This window comes from Rhinolophus hipposideros, assembly GCF_964194185.1.
Source record: "Rhinolophus hipposideros genome assembly, chromosome: 5".
Classification (NCBI taxonomy): domain Eukaryota; kingdom Metazoa; phylum Chordata; class Mammalia; order Chiroptera; family Rhinolophidae; genus Rhinolophus; species Rhinolophus hipposideros.
In genome coordinates, this window is record NC_138051.1 from 77123061 (window position 1) to 77142812 (window position 19752).

At 43.5% G+C, this 19752-nt stretch overlaps 1 protein-coding gene across 10 annotated transcripts in view; it reads left to right on the top strand.

Moving 5' to 3' along the window:
• The window catches only part of RGS6 (regulator of G protein signaling 6), a 464887-nt gene that overhangs the window by 407462 nt on the left and 37673 nt on the right, over positions 1–19752 (top strand). For all 10 annotated transcript variants that reach the window (XM_081050402.1, XM_081050408.1, XM_081050404.1 and 7 more), the window contains 2 exons: positions 4685–4810; positions 12469–12655. In XM_081050402.1, coding sequence (XP_080906528.1) covers positions 4685–4810; positions 12469–12655 — 313 coding nt within the window. The remainder of the gene's footprint in view (positions 1–4684; positions 4811–12468; positions 12656–19752) is intronic.

Below are 19752 nucleotides of genomic sequence, written 5' to 3' on the forward strand. Positions count from 1 at the left end.
GCATCGGTGTCCCTTCCTCAGAAAGGTCTTCTGTAGCCATTCCATCTAGAGTGGCCACCCCACCCACCAGTCATTCTATATCACATCCTCCCCCCTCCCCAGTTCTCTTTCTAAATAGGATTTAAAATTATTTTAGCACCTAGAGCCATGTCTGGCACAGAGTAGGCATTCCAAAAGTATAGGTTACATGGAGGATAGATGGAGAAATGACTGTTTCTTTAGTCAAGTTATTGGTATTTGGAAAAGGAGGAGAGGTAAGCACATGGATTTAATTCACCGTGATGACACTGGGATTTCTTCCTCTCTTGAAATTTAACAAAGAAACATATGATACTTTGGGGAGATGGTGGTCATATGATCTGTAGGCTTATCCCAAACTACCAGCACCTTGTCCCCAAAGTGTGCTACCTGCCCCTACCACAACTGCTCTGGTTCTGCTCTTATTGTTTAGGCTTCTACTCTAATCGTAATGCCTAACGTAACACCTACAGCATTCTGTCCACATTTAAGCAGAATCAAGTTATTTCGATACAAGTGAAAAGGAAGAGATGCTGTCGGGGTTCATTTCTTCTCACAGTAGGACATTCTCACCCACTCAGATGCTGGCGGTGGTTAGGAACCTGTCATTGGAGAAGCACAGAGTCTGGGGTCAGTGCCAGCATCCCACTTCAGCCTAGAGAAGGTTCAAGTCCATGAAACAAAGACTAAAGATGACCAGTAAAATAAGTTATTTTTTTCTCAGTTCCAGTTAAATTCAACCAATATGTATTGAGGACCTATACTCTGTGCTGTGTTCCGGGTTGGGAGATCAGCTGAAATGAAGGATGGACTCCTTTGGAGGGCTACCTGTTTTTGCTATGTGTTAGTTTGGGCTGCCCAGTGGGAGTCAGTAATTTGCTGAGATCAATGGGCATGGAAAACAAATAAGAGTTAGAAAAAGACATCTCTCTAGCAATAAGAAAATCCTGTCAGGATAAGGACACACCACGCACATCACTGTACACATTTTCTTATTGATGTCCTCTTAGTGTTGAACTTGCTGTGTGAAAAGCACAATGGAGAATACAAAGGCAAATGAGACATAATCTCTGCCCTCAAAGAGCTCACATGACAGCTGGAGAGATGATGACATAAACCCTTAAAAAGCTAAATGATGATGCAAAACTATAATAAATAAAAAAACATGTCATAAGGAAGCATTGTTACACAATGGATGGAAACAAAAGAGTCTGTGAGTTCCGTGGATTACTTGTTTGAGTTGGACCAAGGGAAAGTTATTGTACTCGTCATCTGGGGATGAATGTCCAGAGATATTTTAATTTTCAGAATTGTTTTATAACCAGAGAGACCATTCAGATGTAGTGACATGTTTAAATCTGATCTTGAACTTTAAAGGGGATGGATGTTTGGAAATACCCATGTAGGAAAAACACACATACAGAGAAGTCTTATCCAAGAAGCTTTCAATAGAACAGATCTCAGGGACCAAATGTACCAGAGAAAAAGGAGCAGAGCTGGAACATGCAGGTGTAGAAATAGGATTGATTGATTATGAATAATGGATCTCTGAGGAACCCCAGATGTTCTAGGTTGAATAGTGCCACTGAAAAATTCATGGCCTTCTCAGAACTTTACAATGTGACTTTATTTGGAAATAGGATCCCCACTATAGATTGAGTGGTCACAGAGGCCTTTCTGAAAAAGGGACACCAATGCCAAGTAAGAATAGAAGGCTGTTGTAGATACAATCAGTTAAGATGAGGTCAAACTGGAGTAGGGGAGCTCCTAATCCAGTATGACTGGTGCCTTTATAAGAAGAGAAAACAGAGACACAGGGAGAAGCCCATGTGACAACCGAGGCAGAGATCGGCGTGATGCCTGTGCGAGCCAAGGAATGCTACGTATTTCTGGCAATACCAGAAGCTAAGAGAAAGACATGGAACAGATTCTCCCCTAAAACCTTCAGAGAGAGCATGGCCCTGCCCCCACCTTGATTTCAGACCTCCATCCTGTAGAACTGTGAGGTAATAGATTTCCACTCTTTTCAGCCCCCCAGTTTGTTGGCACAGTGGTACCTCGGTTTTCGAACGTAATCCCTTTCAGAAGACCATTCGAGTTCTGAAACGTTCAAAAACAGCCAACAGCTAGGCCTCAGGATCTTGCACTCAGCGGAAGTCGCGTGACATGTTCAACGTCTGCGGCGTGTTTGAAAACCAAAGCATTTACTTCCGGGTTCACGGCGGTTTGTAAACCGAAAGGTTCGTCAACGGAGACGTGCAAAAACCAATGTACTACTGTACTTTGTTACTGTAACCCTAGGAAACTACCACACCAGGATACCTGGTCTCTTCAGATCTCCTTGTTTTTGAAGGCTGACCTTGCAGCTTTCTGGATATTCTGTCCTCTGTCCTAGGCCTCTGATTCTGCATTTAGCACGACACTCAAGCTTTCTGGCCCACCCCCAAAATGTCCCTTTTCCCACCGCTGTCCCCACCAATGAACCTGGTGGAGTGAATGTGGACTCACAGTTGGGTACCAGAAAGTGGTGACACTGGTAGTGGGTGTGCACCCATGAGGCAATCACTCCAAAGACTGAGAGATGTTTCCACACCTGCCTGTCTCTGCACAGCCTTTGATCAGGGTGCAGCTTCCACCAGCACCACCCTTGCGGATCTGCAACCTTGGCTGGCAAAAAGCAGATAATTGAGTCCATTCCAGGTCACAGCATGACCCTGGCAGAAATAGATGATATCCTGCAGCTCTCTGGGGCTTACATTTGCTGCTAGCCTCGAGCCAAGGGGGATTTCTTTATAAACAGTACTTTTTGTCTCTCAGAAGTCTATTGAGCGTGATGGGTTCTGTGCCTTGAGTTTGAGAGAATACAGGACCTATCTTCCTGGCTTGTTGTAGAAGGCCCAGCCTGGTACTTTAGAGGAGCTTTTTCATGGAATTCCCCATTGTTTCACCTAGTGGGCTTAGTCTTCTACTGTGACGCCACTGAGCTAAGCCTGGACATGCAGAGTTGTACACGAGAACCTCCCGAGCGCAAGCACATAATCTCGGCATTAAAAGACCCTGCCACTGCTGGTTATGTCTAGCGGTGCAGAAGTAGAAGGGTTGGGCTTGAATTGCTTAAGTCCAGAGCTGTGCTTTCCACTACGGTAACCATTAGCCACAGGTGGCCACTTAAATGTAAACTTTAATTATTGAACATTAAATAAAATTTAAAATTCAGTTTCTTGGTCAGTATTACTCACATTTCAAGTTCTCAAGAGCCTCGTGGCTCATGGCTGGTGGCTACCATGTTGGTGAGCACAGACAGAATATTTCCATCATCACAGAAAGTTCTATTGGCCAGCACTGGTCTAGAGCTATTTGTTTCTCCGAACCTTTCAATGCACATGCTTTCTGCCCCTTTTTACTCAGTCCAATTTTCTAAGATAAATATTGAGAATATGTCAACTCCATAACACAAGAAAACATGATTTTATTTACTTAATATCTGTGAGAGATAATAAAAAGTATGTGTCTATTTTTAAAAAGAAGGAAAAGAAGTATTACTAGACCAGTGCTTCTCAGAGTTTAATGTGCACTTAAGTCACCCAGGGATCTTATTAAACTGTAGATTCTGGTTTCCTATGTCTGAGATGGGGCCTGACATTCCCTTGCAGGTCCATAGAATACTCCTCAGGTGGGAGATTACAGCACGTAACTTGTGAACTGGGACCCTATTGCTGCTTGAAGGGTCAGGGAAATAAATACAGTAAGTGAACTGTAGATGGAAAGACAGAAGCTGAAGGAAATATTTGTATCTTCCAACACCAAAAGAATGAGACCACACCTCCACCCATCCCCGGCTTTGGTCTGAGGAGGGTCATCTGGAGGTGACACAGGACAGCAGAGTTAAGAGCCGTACTCTGGGACCACACTGTCTGGACTTGAGTCTTCCTTCACTTCCTAGTGTGTCCTTGGGCAGAAGATCACTAGGCCTCAATTTCCCTGTCTGTCAAATGGAGATGATTCTAGTACCTGTTTCACAGAGTAGCTATGAGGAGTCAGTGAGTTAACAGATATCAAATGCTTGGAACGATGCCTGGAACATCGGAAAGACATGCAGGTGGTTACTAAATCAATAAATGAATGCAACATTCTGCTTCTAAACAACTGAATAGGTTTTATCCCGGGGGAGGTGATTCATCTCTGACCAGTTGTATGTCACTTGGATCTAAACAGAACTCTGTGTCTCTCCCTGTGGAGGGAGGACGGAGTGGCAGGTGGGCACAAGGTCTCTGATAAAAGGTTTGATTCACAAGCCATCCTCAGTTATTCAGGAGAAAAAGTGAGACGTGATGGAGTCAAGAGTTGGGCCTGTAACTGACAGGAATGGTCCAGGGGAACCCAATCAATGGGGTAGTTGTGTTTCCTGTAGACAGGAGCCACTTGGCACACATCCTGGTGACCCTAATCTAAATGCTTTCCTTAGAGAGACTTTTTACTGTTGGCTGATGTTAGCATACAGAAGTCTGCATTTAGAGTTTGCACAGGTTTTATAGAATCTATCACTTAAATTTGCGACATTTCCCATTGGCGTGTAGCAACAAAATAGATTTGAGATGCTGGAGAGAATGTGACACAGGTTTCGCCTAGTATTGATCATTCTTTATACCTTTGTTCCCCCCAAAAGCAAAGAGCCCAGCCAACAGCGAGTAAAGAGATGGGGCTTCTCTTTCGACGAGATGTTGAAGGACCCAATGGGGAGAGACCAGTTTCTACGATTCCTGGAGTCTGAATTCAGTTCAGAAAACCTCAGGTAAATCTCTCAAAAGTTTGAACGGTGTGCAGAGTGTGGATAAAGAAATTTGCATAATCAGTCTCTCTTTCTGCCTCCATTTCTCAGTAAAACATTATGGTGCAAACTCTAAGTCCAGCTAATCTGGAGAAGATTGAAATGGAGAAGAACAAACTTCATATGCAGCTTTCCTATCGCCATATTAGCACCTACCAACACCAGCATTTATTTAAGTCCAGATGACATTTGTTCAAGTTATTGGAATCAGCTTCAATAACAAGCAAATAGTCAAATGGATTTGATGACACTATCCATTAACTAAAACCTTGGCTCCGTGGAGCTTCAGCGTGAAAGACAGCTCAGAGACCCTCTCTTCCCAAGTCTGGAGTCCTGAGTACTTGATAGGCCAACCAGAAGGGGTTCATAGCCTCATTGCAGAATTTCAAAAAGCAAGAGTAAATATCATTCAATAACTGCAGACCTAACTGTAAAACTAAGTCATTAAAACCTGCTTTTCTTTTTGGGGGGAATTCTGTCAACTCTACTGGAATTACTCTGGTCACCTGATGCCAATGCAACATCTGATTGTTTCTATTGGTCTATGACTCATTCAGATGAGGGAAAACGTGTTCATGTTTTAATAATTACTGTTCAGTAAAAGGAAAAAAAAAACTTTCAAAGCATGAGGTCCATTGAGAGAGGACAGAAAGAGAGTACATTAAAAGTTAAAGGGTCCATGGTCATGAAAAATTGGGAACCTGTTATTCAGGCTTTTTTTTTGTAGTAGATGTAGAAGGAGAGACATATGGAAAATGTAATTTATCTAAGACCCATTAGTGAACTTAGGCAACTAGTGACTTCTGAGTGAATAAGATGGAAATCTCAGTGTTTTCTTGGCACCAGGTTTTCTTTTATGTGCAGATTAATTCCCATCTTCCAATATCATTTTTTCTAAGAGCAGTTTTATTAACTTTTTAAAACTGTTTTTTAACAAGCCAAAGCATTTACTGTGGGAAAAGGACTGTCCACTCCAGTGTTAACGTACAAAGTCCATGTTATTTATTTGGAGTGAGAGACCATATCAGTCCCATATATCAGTCAAGTGATATTTATTACACACCTCTGCCATATCAAGCCCCACAAGAGTCTGCTGACGGATTCAAGAAAGTCAAGATGCATGATCTTCACCTGCAACGACCTTATGTTTTTTTTCCTTGAGGAAAAAACACAAGAGACTCTTACATCATTAAATGAATATAAACGAGTATGAACTGTCAGAACCATTTTGGAAGTGTTTTAAAAAGGGAGGGATGAATGTAAGCCAGTGCAGACAAATGATAAGCTGGACTTTGAAGAATACACAGGCCACTGATAGACAAAAATGAAGGAGAGTGTGTTCTGAGCTGGAAGATTCTCAAAGGTGTGGCATTGGGACTCTCCTACACCATAATGTCCCAGGAGCACATGTAGATGCCAATTAACTGTGTGTATTGATGCCTTTCTAGGCAGCTGTATGCCTATTGTAAACCAGAGAAGGTTGAATATCTGATTTCAGGTTATGACATAGAGTTCTTGCCTTATGCTGAGGCGTTATGCTAAACACATCTCAGAGCTTCGTTTCAATTCCTAATCAGGTATTTCTAACAGAAGACTTGACTTTTAAACTCTTCATTAGGGTAATGTTCAGACCAGCCTCGTGTGTTGTGCCTGGACGTGGGTCCTGCTTGGAAAGCCATGCCCTCTGTGGCCAGCACGATGTATCCAGGCAGCCTAGAGAGGCTGCCAAGATGCAACCCATTCAGCCCTAGGTGCCATCCCCAGCTTGGTCCCCATCAGCCACCCATGCGAGTCTTTCCCATCTCTCCTTCTCATACCTATCCGCCTGGGTCCACAAGATGGAGTGGTACAGGGGCTGCCTTCACCTGAGTATTTCTCAACCTGTGAGGGGCCTTATGGCCTCCATCACCTGCACCATTACAGCGACTTTGAAGAATGCCCACAGCCCGGGGTCAGGCGCATCTTCTGGTTCGGCACTGCTTTGCCCAGTCTAAGTGTAGCCACAGCCACATAACAGTTTGAGCTAGTTTCACGAAATATGCGTTACGTGTAAGGCCTGGAGTGCGTGGAGGAGTGTGTACCTGGTAGGTGTTCAACGCCGCATCCTGCCATTGACTGTCGTGCCTCTGCCAGCAAGCCCCTCCCATGCTGGGGGCTGCATTCAATCTTGGGTGAAAGAGTGTATGTGAGTGTGCTGGTGCCTAATCTACACATGAATGCATGGATCCAGATTTAAAGAGGATCCCCTCTAATCCATGACGGATGAGAGGAAAAAGGAAATGGAACAGACAGCGATTTAAAACAGTATAGCCCAAGAGCTTCTAAAATCCTCGCTGGAGGTCCAAATTCCCCTTTTATGATATTCAGCATAATTGGCTATATGGGGACGAAGCTCAGTTTTAAATCATTCACCTTCAAGACTCTTCAGTCACTCCTAAGCAGGGGGTTTCTCCCCCTTCCCTTTGTATTCATTCCTTCAGCCACAGATACTGGTTTAGCACCTACCATGGCCCTGGTCCCGAGGACTCAGAGCTGAATATGTTTTACCCCTTGTGCAGATGTGGCCCTGCAGGTGGACCTCCACTGTGGTCCAGTGAGTGGCAACTCCTGGAGCTGTGCAATGTGGCACAGCTCAGGGATACTCCCCATCTGTTGTGTTGGCCATGCTGGGGCCATCCCTTTTCTCCAGGATTGGTGAAGAGCCCAGGCAACTGGCACTGGAGTATAGGAGGAAGAGAGAGAGAGACTGACCAGACCTCAACTGGACACATTGCAAAGGGCACCGCACATCCATTTTCCTGTGTTCCCTTGCATATCTCCAATGAAAGGGGTACTAAGATCATAACATTTTTGCACAGTATCTGGAGCACCAGTTAAGTAGCCAGGTAGTTGAATTTATACCAGAGCTTCAGAATACAGAACACAGGAGCTCCAAAGAGACATAGGTATTGCTGTCACAACAGCAAAGGGTTACCCTGGAGCCTTTAAGGAAAGATGTCTATGATAATATGATGTGAATTGAAGTCCCCTCTGATCATGTTTCTTTCCTTTTCGGTGAGCCTGTGAGATGAGGGAGGGGTGTCATCTGCAGCCTGGAGGGGGCATGGCCAGCACATAGTGCTGCAGACAGCATAGCATGTGACAGAACACTGCCTGCAACACCCTGAGCTGCGCCCAGGGTCCGTTTGCACTGGGTGGGCCCTGGAGATAGCTGTTTGCCTTTGGAATGCATGTAGCCTCTCTTCCATAAGGTGGGGGCCTCCCACTTCTCAAGCAGGGACTTCCAGTTGTGTGATGTTGCCCTTTTCCCTTCTCTGCACGTTTCTCCAGAATGATGACCCTTGCCACCTTTGCCCCTCTCCGTCTCCCCTGCACAAATCTTTGTCCTCCCTAACCTGACCCCTCTGCCACACGGCAGGGCATGAGTTAAAAATCCAAATCCACAGCAAAGAGCGTCCCCTGTACATTTTTTATGAGCTGCACCGTCTCCAGAGAGAATGGGGTTGTTCTTCTAACCTGCAGATTGATTATCCTGGTTCCACACAATGTCAGCTGAGGGGAGAAGCAATTAAAGAGCACACAGGGAAGTTGCCAGATTTGCCTGGGGAGCCCCCATCTCTGACGGTTGCCCCAAGTCTTAGAAAGACCTCCAAAGGTTCACCAGGTCTGGTGGGATTCACCACTAACCAAACACATGATTAATCGAGACAGAGGTGACTCCCACAACATCATGATGATCTGTGGCATTTCAGCCACTGCCTGATGAACATAATCCAGCTTCCGTGGTATACTGCTGATGGCGTTACTAATGTCAGGCCAGATGGTTTCAGCCCAACCAGAGCCTAAGTCAAGTTGGATCACTTGTTCCTGAGTCTCTGTTGACCAGCAGAGGGCACAGAAACCCTTCCTTCTGAATGGAGTTTGCTTTTCTCTGCAAACGAACTAAACCCTGGGTGTTTCTAACCTATGAAAATCCTACTTTACGAAAAGCTGGATAAGCTAGGAATTGAGGAGCTGCCCAGACCTCCTGGCAGAGTGGACAATGACTAATCGCTGCATGGTTTCCTTGTTCCAGCCAGCTGTAAGGAGAAAAGTCCATTTCCTGTCAGCAACCAGGAGGCCACGTGGGGCAGGTCCAGACCACCCACCAGTCCTATCCACTGCTGCTCCACCAGCTTGGTGGTATCTGAGCCCAGGCTGCCTTCCCCTAAGGCCAGTGTCTGGGCTGCATTCCTAAGCCAGGGATGTGGATCACATGCCGACACACGGGCCACCTCCCTGCACGCCGATGACTCGGGCCAGGCAGGACAGGTGGTCTCCCTGATACCAGTGAGTCCTTGTGGCCTGTCAGTCATGACAGCCCTTCTGCTGCAAGCCACAGAGGCTTAGTGCAGGATGGTGGATTTGCTGCTGCTGCTGACGTCCTCCCTGCTGGCGTCCTCCAGGAAGAGCAGTACCTGCTGGCTTTTGATAAGAATAGAAGCTGTACAAGCCTCAGTGGGCCTCCCTGCGTTAGTAAATGTGCTGAGAGGAACTTCTGTGGCGCTTTCTGGGAGAGTGTGTCTGGGCAGCCGACGCTCACAGCTCCAGCTCAGGCCTGTGGGCTTGCAGATGGCAAACACAGGCCAAAGCCTGTTCTGAATTTCAAATTGACACAAAGGTTCTTCGAAGCCGGTAATGGTAAACACATATGGGATGTCAGGATGCTGTTGTGACAGCATTTTCGCTGGCACCTGAGAGGGATAAGGCAGGTCACCTCCAAGGCAGACAGAAGGCCGAGAGGGTCTCCGCGTGTGCAAGAAGCGAAAACTACCCTCTAGGGAATGTCATCTCTCCTCCCCCCTCCCATTCTCCCTCCTTCTCCTTCTCTGGCCCCTCCTCCGCTGGCATGCCCATTGTTTCTTGTACTTTTTTTTAATTCTCAGTTTTTATCTGATGAAGGGAATCTTTTAATTTTGAATGCAAGAGTTTATTACATTTGATTCTGAAATTTCCCTTTATATCAGCTCCAGACTTTCTCTGTCCCCAGCTGAGTGATGTGCATTAACATGGCTCCTAAATCATTCTACAAAAGGGACCCTGAGGCCTCAGGAACCTCGGGGAGCCTGCATAAGTCAGAAGCTGCTGGGTCTTCAGGGTCTTCCCAAAGGGGCTCAATGGCTCCTCCTCAGAGCAGATGGGAATGAGGGACGGAAGGTGACAGGGGTGACACTGATGGAGAGAGCAGGAAAATCGTCAGGTGTCAGCCATTTATGTGAGAGATGGCAGGGTCTGGTAGGCTGGGAAGGATGCTGGCCCAGACAAGTCGCTTCCAGCCGGGAACTCAGCCCAGAGGCGACTCCCTAAGAGAAGGCTGTTCTCCCATCTCCCCAGCATGTGGCTGCAGAGGACTTACTTAGTGTTTGGTGAGTTGCCCGTTCTCATTCCTTCCAGTCCTTTGAAAAGTCAACACCCTCGGCTTCTTTAGAGCTGGTGTCCTAAATTCCATCTGCCTGTCAAACACTGTTCCCCAGGTGAAGAAAGCCTGTACTGTCGTCAGCAGGTGACCATTTTCACCTTTACACAGTCAGCCACCTCCTTCATTTCATAGGCAGACTCAGAGGGTGGGACAGAGAGACCTAAGCAACCTAGCTAGTAGACCTGAAGGATGGAGGATTCCCAGTCCCCAGCTGAGTTTCAAGGGCCCATCTACACAATTGAGCAGCTTTAGAGCTCATTTCAACCTCACAGCCCCATCCCTCCAGACTCTGTTTAAAGAACCATTACTGTTTTCCTCTCCCCCAGCATCCAGAGGACATGAGCACCAAGGACCTGCAGCAGAAAGAGAGAGGGCTGGGTTTGAAGGGCAGGTGACAACAAATGGCAGTGGCAAGAATGCTAGGCTGCTTTTGTCCAGGCCATTGGAGAAGAAAGAGATGAAATTCAGGGAATCATGCTGACCCGGTATTGAACGTGTGACCACCACGCTGACCCCACCACAGCTCCCACCATAGGATCTGAAAGCATTTCAGGCTTACACCTGGATGGCAAGTCCTTCTAACCTGTGTCGCATATCCCTCCACCCACTTTATATCCATTGTACCGATGAGGAAAGACACCGAGAAAGGCACAATTCCAAGATGGCAGCATAGCCGGGGTGAGGACAGAGCTGTGCTTCCTCGTCTTTTAGTTGAGTGAAGTTATTAAGTCTCCTTCCCTGCCTTTCACTCGTGCCCTTCAGGTTCACCAAGGGAACCCTGAGGTTTATTTAAGGACATTATTAGAATCCCAAATGGCAAATCAGGGGAAGAGTTGTAGCCCACCACACACAGGCACACACCAGTCTTCCCTCCTTGTGGAACTGGAGCTGCATTACCCGGGTTAGCCACTGAGTGGTGCCTTTGGGCCACGCACTTGGCTCTAAAGACATTGAACAGCAACAGAAAAACATACTTAACCTTTTAAAAAAACAAGTACATCTTACTTTGGGTGAAATTCAATGACAGATTGAATGCACTTTCCACCATGCTGTTTTTCAGCTTCTCTTGTCCCTGCCCTTTTGTTGACTTGACTGTGTGATTCCCATGGCTATCACACATAGCCAGGACCCAGTCCTCATCTCACTGATGGGAAAACTGGCCTGTCTTGTTCACAGGGCACAGTGTGCCACCCACACCTGGGCCCTGCTGAAAGCCCTCCCCAGGGCTGCCTTGGAAACCGTCCTCAGGACCTGGGACCTATTGTCCAAGATTGGCTCCGGTTGCTGCTGTTCTCAGCAGAAAAGAGCTCACACCCAGCTCTGCCGACAGCCGCTGCCATGCTGACACTGAGGGATTCAGGAGAGGCAAATATGGAAGTGAGGAGATTTTTTTCCTCCAGTGATGCCTGCAGAATCTTTTGAGAGAGGTTCCCCTTGTATGCCCCTTCAGCTGTGTTCCAGGTGAGCTCATCTTCAATCCACAGCCATTTATTGAGCGCCGACCATAGCCAGCACCGTGCTGGACACTAATGTTGTGAATCGACTCAGTTTCCCCATCTGTAACATAAATAGCTGGGTCCTTCCAGCCCAAATATTCTTTGTGATTCCAAGATTCTATCTGCTTGTTATCTCTCCTTCATTTTGAAGCCTCTAACTGATCCCAATCAGATATGACAAAGGAATTCACCTCTGTCTGTGTCATGATAATCTATGTAGAGCAGTGGTTCTCAGCCAGGGGAGATTTGGTAATGTCTGGAAACATTTTTGGTTGTCACAACTTGGGGAGCGGTTGCCACTGGTATCTGGTAGATGGAGGCCACGGTTGCTGCTAAACATTCTACAATGCACAGCACAGGCCCCACAACAAAGAACTATCCAGCCCAAAATGGCAGTAGTGCTGTGATTGAGAAATCTTGAGGTAGAGGGAGAGATAGCTCCTTGGTAACCAGAAACACACTGATCTTCTAACGCACTAAACTTTTCAGTCCCCACAATAGTGGCGCACCCTTTGTATGTGCGGCCGTCCCTACCTGGGTAGTGGCAGCAGGGAAGCCTGGGAGGTGCAGCAGCCTGAGTTCCGTGGGGTGTCCGTCCTGGGACCATGTCCAGCAAAGTCCACATGCTAAACCCCCTGGAACTGACTCTCTTCATACTTCCACTCCAGGTTCTGGTTGGCTGTCCAAGATCTCAAGAAACAACCCCTACAGGATGTGGCCAAGAGGGTGGAAGAAATCTGGCAAGAGTTTCTGGCTCCAGGGGCCCCAAGTGCAATCAACCTGGATTCTCATAGCTATGAGATAACCAGTCAAAACGTCAAAGATGGAGGGAGATACACATTCGAAGACGCCCAGGTTTGCTTTGCTACTTGAATGGTTCTATCAAAAAGTATTCATTTGTCCACTCTCCCTCCCCAACCATTAACATGAGTCCAAGGCATTGTATATAGTTAGAATTTCAGGTTTGATTATTTATAAGGCCATCAATGGAAACCATTCCAGGTAGGTACACAATGAAATTCCGGGAGGATTGTTTTCCTAGACTAGTTACATTTCTCCACAGAAATAAAAATGTATAGTTATATGTGTTATCTTTACCAGGAACATTTCATAGTGTTTTATTAAATCTAATGTCCCATAATAAGTCAGTAGTAGAATCTGGAAACCATAACACATCAGCAAAGTGGATCTAGTGAGCTGGTAGGGCAATGAGTCCAGTTCACCTAACCATGAAGCACACACTCATAACCACCACTCTATACGACAGCCATAGTAATTTCCAAATATAGTAGTTCTCCCTTATCTGCAGGGCATATGTCCCAAGACTCCCAGTGGATGCCTGAGACCTCAGATAGTAATGAATTCTATATATATTGTGTGTTTTCCCATACAGGCGTACCTATGATAAAGTCCAATTTATAAATTGGACACAGTAAGAGATTAATAACAACAATAATAAGATAGAACAATTACAACTATGTACTATCAAAAAAGTTATGTCAATGTGTGCTCACACTCTCTCTCTCCAGTACTTTTTATATTTTTCAGGCCAAACCTATTCCTGAATCTGTTTAACCACAACTTACTTGCAGTAAATGGCTTAGTGTCGCTCATTTCAGGGGACCCCTTGCTGAAGTCTTCATATAGGCGCAACATGTTGCCATCGATCGAAACATGTTTTCTGTTCATGTCTTCCACCTACAAATTTAATGTCTTTTCATCTTAATTAAGTACTATCACACAATGTGACTGTAACTTTTGCAGCATGAGGTACAACAGCAAGACTAGCACACATTTCTTCTTCACAATTTTACAAAAGATGTTTCATTCTTACCACAGATCTTAGCAATCTCCGCATAACAATTTTTTCCTTTCCTTATTCAGTCAAGGACTTTCACTTTTTCCCTTAAAAGAAGCACTTCCTGGCTTTTCTTTGGCATGTCTAAATTACCAGCATCACTTCTCTTGCGCTTTGGGGCCATTAGTAAGTAAAATAAGGGTGACCTGAACACAAGCACTGTGATACTACGACAGTCGATCTGATAACCAACAAGGCTATTAAGTGACTAACAGAAGGGGACGGTATAGAGTGTGGATACCCTGGGCAGAGAGATGATTCCCATCCTGGATGGGATGGAACAGGAAGGCTTGAGATTTCATCACACTACACAGAATGGTGCACAATTTAAAACTTATGAATTATTTATGTCTGAAATTTCCCATATAATATTTTGGACCACGGTTGACCGTGGGTAACTGAAACTGCAGAAAGCAAAACCACAAATAAAGTGAGACTATGGTAGTGTCTGTGAGAGGGCAAACTACTCAGATTCTTTACAGGACCCCTCAGGTGAGAAAAATGAAGAGAGTTGAGATGAGAGCAAAACCTTAAGCTCTGTCACGGGTTATAGGATGATGAGAGGAAATCAAAGTTAGGGGCCAGGAAGTAAGAAACTGACTTGATGCTTATTTTTAGCGATGGTACCTCCCAGCCCTCAGCATAAAGCTTGTGATTCACAGTAGCTTATGTGGCCTCTGTTTCTTTCACCAGACTCACTAGCATCTGTGCCCTGGTTGTGCCTTACAGGGCAAGGAGTCCCTCCTATGGGCTTCTTTAAACCCTAGAGCTCACCCTTTGGAGCCATTTTATTCATTGGAGAAATTGTCCATTTCCTTGTCATTCTCTCCCATTAACCTGTAATCTCTTTGAGGGCAGGGGCTTTGGTCATTCTTTGGGGCATGTTATATAGTGCAGGGCCTGGAATATTGAGGTGCTCCCCAAATAGTAACCTCATACAGTAGTCCCCCCTTATCTGTGGTGTCCCTTTCCACAGTTTCAGTTACCCATGGTCAACTGTGGTCCAAAATATTACATGGGAAATTCCAGACATAAATAATTCATAAGTTTTAAACCATGCACCATTCTGTGTAGTGTGATGAAATCTCAAGCCTGTTCCATCCCATCCAGAATGGGAATCATCTCTCTGCCCAGCGTATCCACACTCTATACGGTCCCCTCCTGTTAGTCACTTAGTAGCCTTGTCTGTTATCAGATCTACTGTCATGGTATCACAGTGCTTGTGTTCAGGTCACCCTTATTTTACTTACTAATGGCCCCAAAGCACAAGAGTAGTGATGCTGGCAATTCAGATATGCCAAAGAGAAGCCAGGAAGTGCTTCCTTTAAGAAAAAAGGTGAAAGTTCTCAACTGAATAAGGAAAGAAATAAACTCTTGTGCTGAGCTTGCTAAGATCTATGGTAAGAACGAATCTTCTGTCGTGAAATTGTGAAGAAGGAAAAAGAAATGTGGCTAGTTTTGCTGTTGTACCTCATGCTGCAAAAATTACAGCCACATTGTATGATAGTGCTTAGTTAAGATGAAAAGACATTAGATTTGTGGGTGAAAGACATAAACAAAAAATGTGTTTCAATTGATGGCAACATGTGTGCCTACACGAAGACTTCAGCAAAGGGTCCCCTGCAATGAATGACACCAAGCCATTTACTGCAAATAAGGGGTGGTTAAACACATTCAGGAATAGCTTTGGCCTGAAAACTATAAAAATTACTGGAGAGGTGCGTCTGTGGATGAAGGAGCTGCTGTCACGTTTCCAGCATGGTAGTGGAAGTCGTTTAGATTTTGGTACTCCCCGAGGTTTCAGGCATCCACTGCAGCTCTTGGAATGTATCCCCGTGGATAAGGGGGTGTTACTGTATTATCTAATTTAGGAAACTCAGAGGCACCGATGCAAATAATGGCATGAGAATATAACCAGTGTCGCTTGTCATGCACATTTGCCTTGTCATTTGCTCAGAACTTCAAGAGGGAAATATCTACTAACCTTAACACTGTAACTATCGTTTCTTTCACCCGGGTCATGAACTCCACTCCTCCAACTGTCTGTACCAGGCAGATTTTGTTCTATAAAGTTCAGTGTTTTTGCATGAAACCACCAATGCCTCACACCCTTTGCAGCAAGAAAAATAAGTCATGAGAAATCTTTTTCTCCTGATAGATCTGTGTGTGTGTATGTGTCTATGCTCCAAACACATATTGACACATCCTTGTAAGGAGAGGGATGGGAAAGCTCCATGGGTGATGGAGAAGCTCCCTAGACAAGTGATCTAAAGCACAAAGCTCAACTCTCCATTACTCCTGAAACATAAGAAAAGGGATACTGGTCAGAACGCTGATGCACTAACCCTGGTATTCTCTCTCCGAGCATGACATCAGAAAGCATTTGTTTTAATGTTTTATTATGAAATTTGTAAACATGTTGGAAAGGAGAAAGAACAGAAGAACAAATGTTCATGGACCCTCTTCCAGCCTTAGCAATCATCAATACAAGGCTGACCTCATTTTGTCTGTGTCCCCACTTTTTCACCTCTCACTGGGTTATTTTAAAGGAAATTTTTAAAATATGTATTTTTTCATTATAGATATGAAAAAATATAGATATAAAAATATATTTTTAAAAAATTTCCTTTAAAATAATCCAGTACATATATATGTACATATATATATATATATATATATATATATATATATATGTATATTGCAGTTTTTGCAAGTAATTTTACCCTTTAAACTGCAATTACATTTGCACCAACCTAATACATATATGTTATAATAAAATAAATACACACACAAACACATACACGCACAGGTACCCCCCCATATAACATGGCACTTCTATAACACGATTTCGCTCTAACATGTTTTGAGAATTAGACAAATTCCTGAACAACACGGAGCATAAGAGTTTTTAAGAGCAAAATATATCTCATTTGAAATTTTTCATTCAAGCATGGATGTCATATCAGATTTGACTCTAGAATTTTAAAATTTATTAGAATTTTAATTCCATTTTGTTCGTGGAGTATTCAGTTCCGAGGATGAAGATATCGTGTCAAAAAGAAAACTCCCTCGGTTAATTGTGTTTAGTGTGATGGTGAAGAAAACATTATTTAATACATATTAATATGATATACTTTTGGTGAAAATTGCTTTAATAAAGATATTTCTCTTAATTATAAAATATAATAGTATGTTTTTTTTTAATTTTTGGAACTTAACTCCCTTTATTATACTAGTTCTTTGTTTTGTATAACACAGATTTACATAACACAGCATTTTTTAGGAATCTAACAACCGTGTTATACGGGGGTTACCTGTATATATTTACCAACATATTGTTTCATCTGTAAATACTTAGGTATACATCTCTAAAAGAAACTGACCCTTTGGTTTTTACATTACCACAATACCACTGTCACACCTTAACAAAGTAGCAATAATCTCTTAATATCATCAAATGTCAGGAAAATTCCGTAAATGCCTTGTTTTTAATCCTTATTTGAAATCAGAATCCAAATAAGGCCTACACATTCCAGTAGACGGGCATATCTTTTAAGTGCCTATTAACCCACAGGTTTCTTTCACATGCCCCTCCTCTCCCAGCACCCTTGCAGTTTATTTGATGAAGAAATTGGATTCTTTGTCCTGTAGAGATTCCACACTCTGGATTTTTCTGATTGCATCCCTGAGGTGCTTTTTAGCGTGTCCCTCTGCCATCTGTATTTCCTATAAACTGATAGTTTTATTTAGATATTTAATCAGATTTATGTTTGATTGTTGTGGGTAACACTACTTCATAGATTTCATTGTGTTCTTGTGTCAGAAGGTCTTTTGTTTAGATGTCTCTCTTTTTGAGGTATTGGCAGCCCCTGGTGTTTATTGCTTATATCCATTAGTTAATTAGGGGTTAGTAAATGGTGATGTTCTAATCCTATCATTCTTTCTTCATTTGTTAGCTGAAATACAAATACTTGAATACTTCTACTATGTGATTATCTAATAATGTAGTTCTTATAGGAAAAATAGGATAAATGTTTGATTCTTTCCCTTTATTTGCTAGTTTTCAAAATAATGAGTGGTTTACTATCATCTTCCAATGGTGGCCAGTTAGGATTGTTTTGTTGTGTTTTTAGTATCTTTGTAAACTCACAGGTTTAAACATATTTGATGTATTTTATCTGTTTTGTTTATTATTTTTATTGATGCTTATGCCATTTCTGGTTAGTCGGCTCCTTCTGACATGACCCTAGTAGTCTGATGTCATCCAAATAGTAAGGAAACAAAGATGGTCCAGGCCTTACCCAGACCTGAAATCAGCCACTTCTCCAGGGATTCCTGGTTGCTCTTAGAGGGAAGTGGTTTTTAGAGACCATAATCCGGGCACTGGGATGCTCATTGTCCCTGGGTTGGTCATCGGTTCTAGGCCTTTTCAGGGCACAGAGCTAGGTTGTTGGTGGTGATAAAAGTACATCATGAGTTCGTACTGATACTTCCTATTCAAATTGAAAACTACAGGGGATTTTGTGTTACCCCTTCTATCTTATACCTGGGCCTCCTTTCTCTATGCTGAGAATCCTCGTTCTCAAGGACACCATGCATGCTAGCATTAGTACTTGACATAGCTGGGTATTAGCTTCATCCTGCTTTCCCACAGAGCAGTCTCAAAACCACGATGCCAACACGAGCAGCAACGGTATGATTATTACCTGGCTCTTCAATTGCTGTGTAGTATTCCACTGTGTAGCAGCCCCATAGTTTAGTCAATCAGACCCTCTCTTCTTTGACATTTATGCTGTTTTTAATTCAAGAAAGATGTGATGAGAAATTTTTGGAAGTCAGCAGCTTGTATCTTGACAAGTTTCGGAACACACAGCCTTCATTAGCACAGTGCTCTGCCTTTTTTCAGGTACTCCTAGCTCATCCTTGAGGTAGACCAGCCATGAGGATACCCTAAACATCTCTAAGTTGCTCATCATCTGTTAGGATTAGTCTCCTGGGAATTAAAACAATACACTCTTCCTAAACCAATTTCTGTTTTCAGCCTGTTCTCTTTTGTTCCTTAAGTTTCTTAATTTATGGTGTTTCCACCATAAATGTACAAAGTGTTTCTAACTAGGGGTGTAACCTAGAGCAAGTTACTGAAACTCCCTGAATCTTCCTTTCGTCATCGGTAGAATAGAGATGTCTATGCATAGGGGTAGAAAGGGGACTCGGTAAAATGAAGCATGTCAACAATAAAAAGTACCTGGCCCTCAGTAAGATAGGACACATAGTCACTATTTTACTTTCCTAATGTCGTTAATATTATTTGTTATACTTTTATGTTTACCATGTTTGTTGAAGAAATTCAAATAATTGCATGTTAACCCTAGCACCCAGATATAATCCCTATTTTGGTGTATTTTCTTCCTCAATTTAAGTATATAGGGTGATTATGCAAATAGGGTGATTCTGTAGCCTGCCTTTTACACTGAACCAGGGGTTGGTTAAAAAAGAAGAAGAAGAAGAAGAAAAGACAACAGCTAAACTTTCTCTGTAAAGGGCCAGATCGTATAAATTTTAGGCTTTTGGGGTCATATGGTTTATGTCACTGCTACTTATTTCTGCCATAGAAAAACAGCTACACTGTAACAACAATATAAAAAACATACATGAGTGGGCGTGGCTGTGTTCCACAAAACATTATTTATGGACACTTAAAATTCAATTTCATACATTTTTTCACAAAATAGTATTCTGCTTTTGATTTTTTTCCAGCCATTTAAAAGTGTAAAAGCCATTCTTAGCTCACGGGACATAAAAAAATCGCCAGTGGGCTAGATTTGATTGACAGTCTGTAGTTTAATACCCCAAGCATGAAAATCACTGAAACACTTCAAGAAGTCCAGACAGATAGAAGACAGAGGCTTGGGAGTGGTTAATCTTCAGTTTATGTGGGAGAGTAGGTTAAAGGATATTCGCCTTGGTGCAGTAACAGCAACACACTGACCAGCAAAGGTTTTTGTACTGGGGTTGAGTGCTACAGAGCTGACCAAGAAGTCAGGCAGACCATTATACTCACACTATCTTACCCGTCAGGACCAGCTCCACAGGT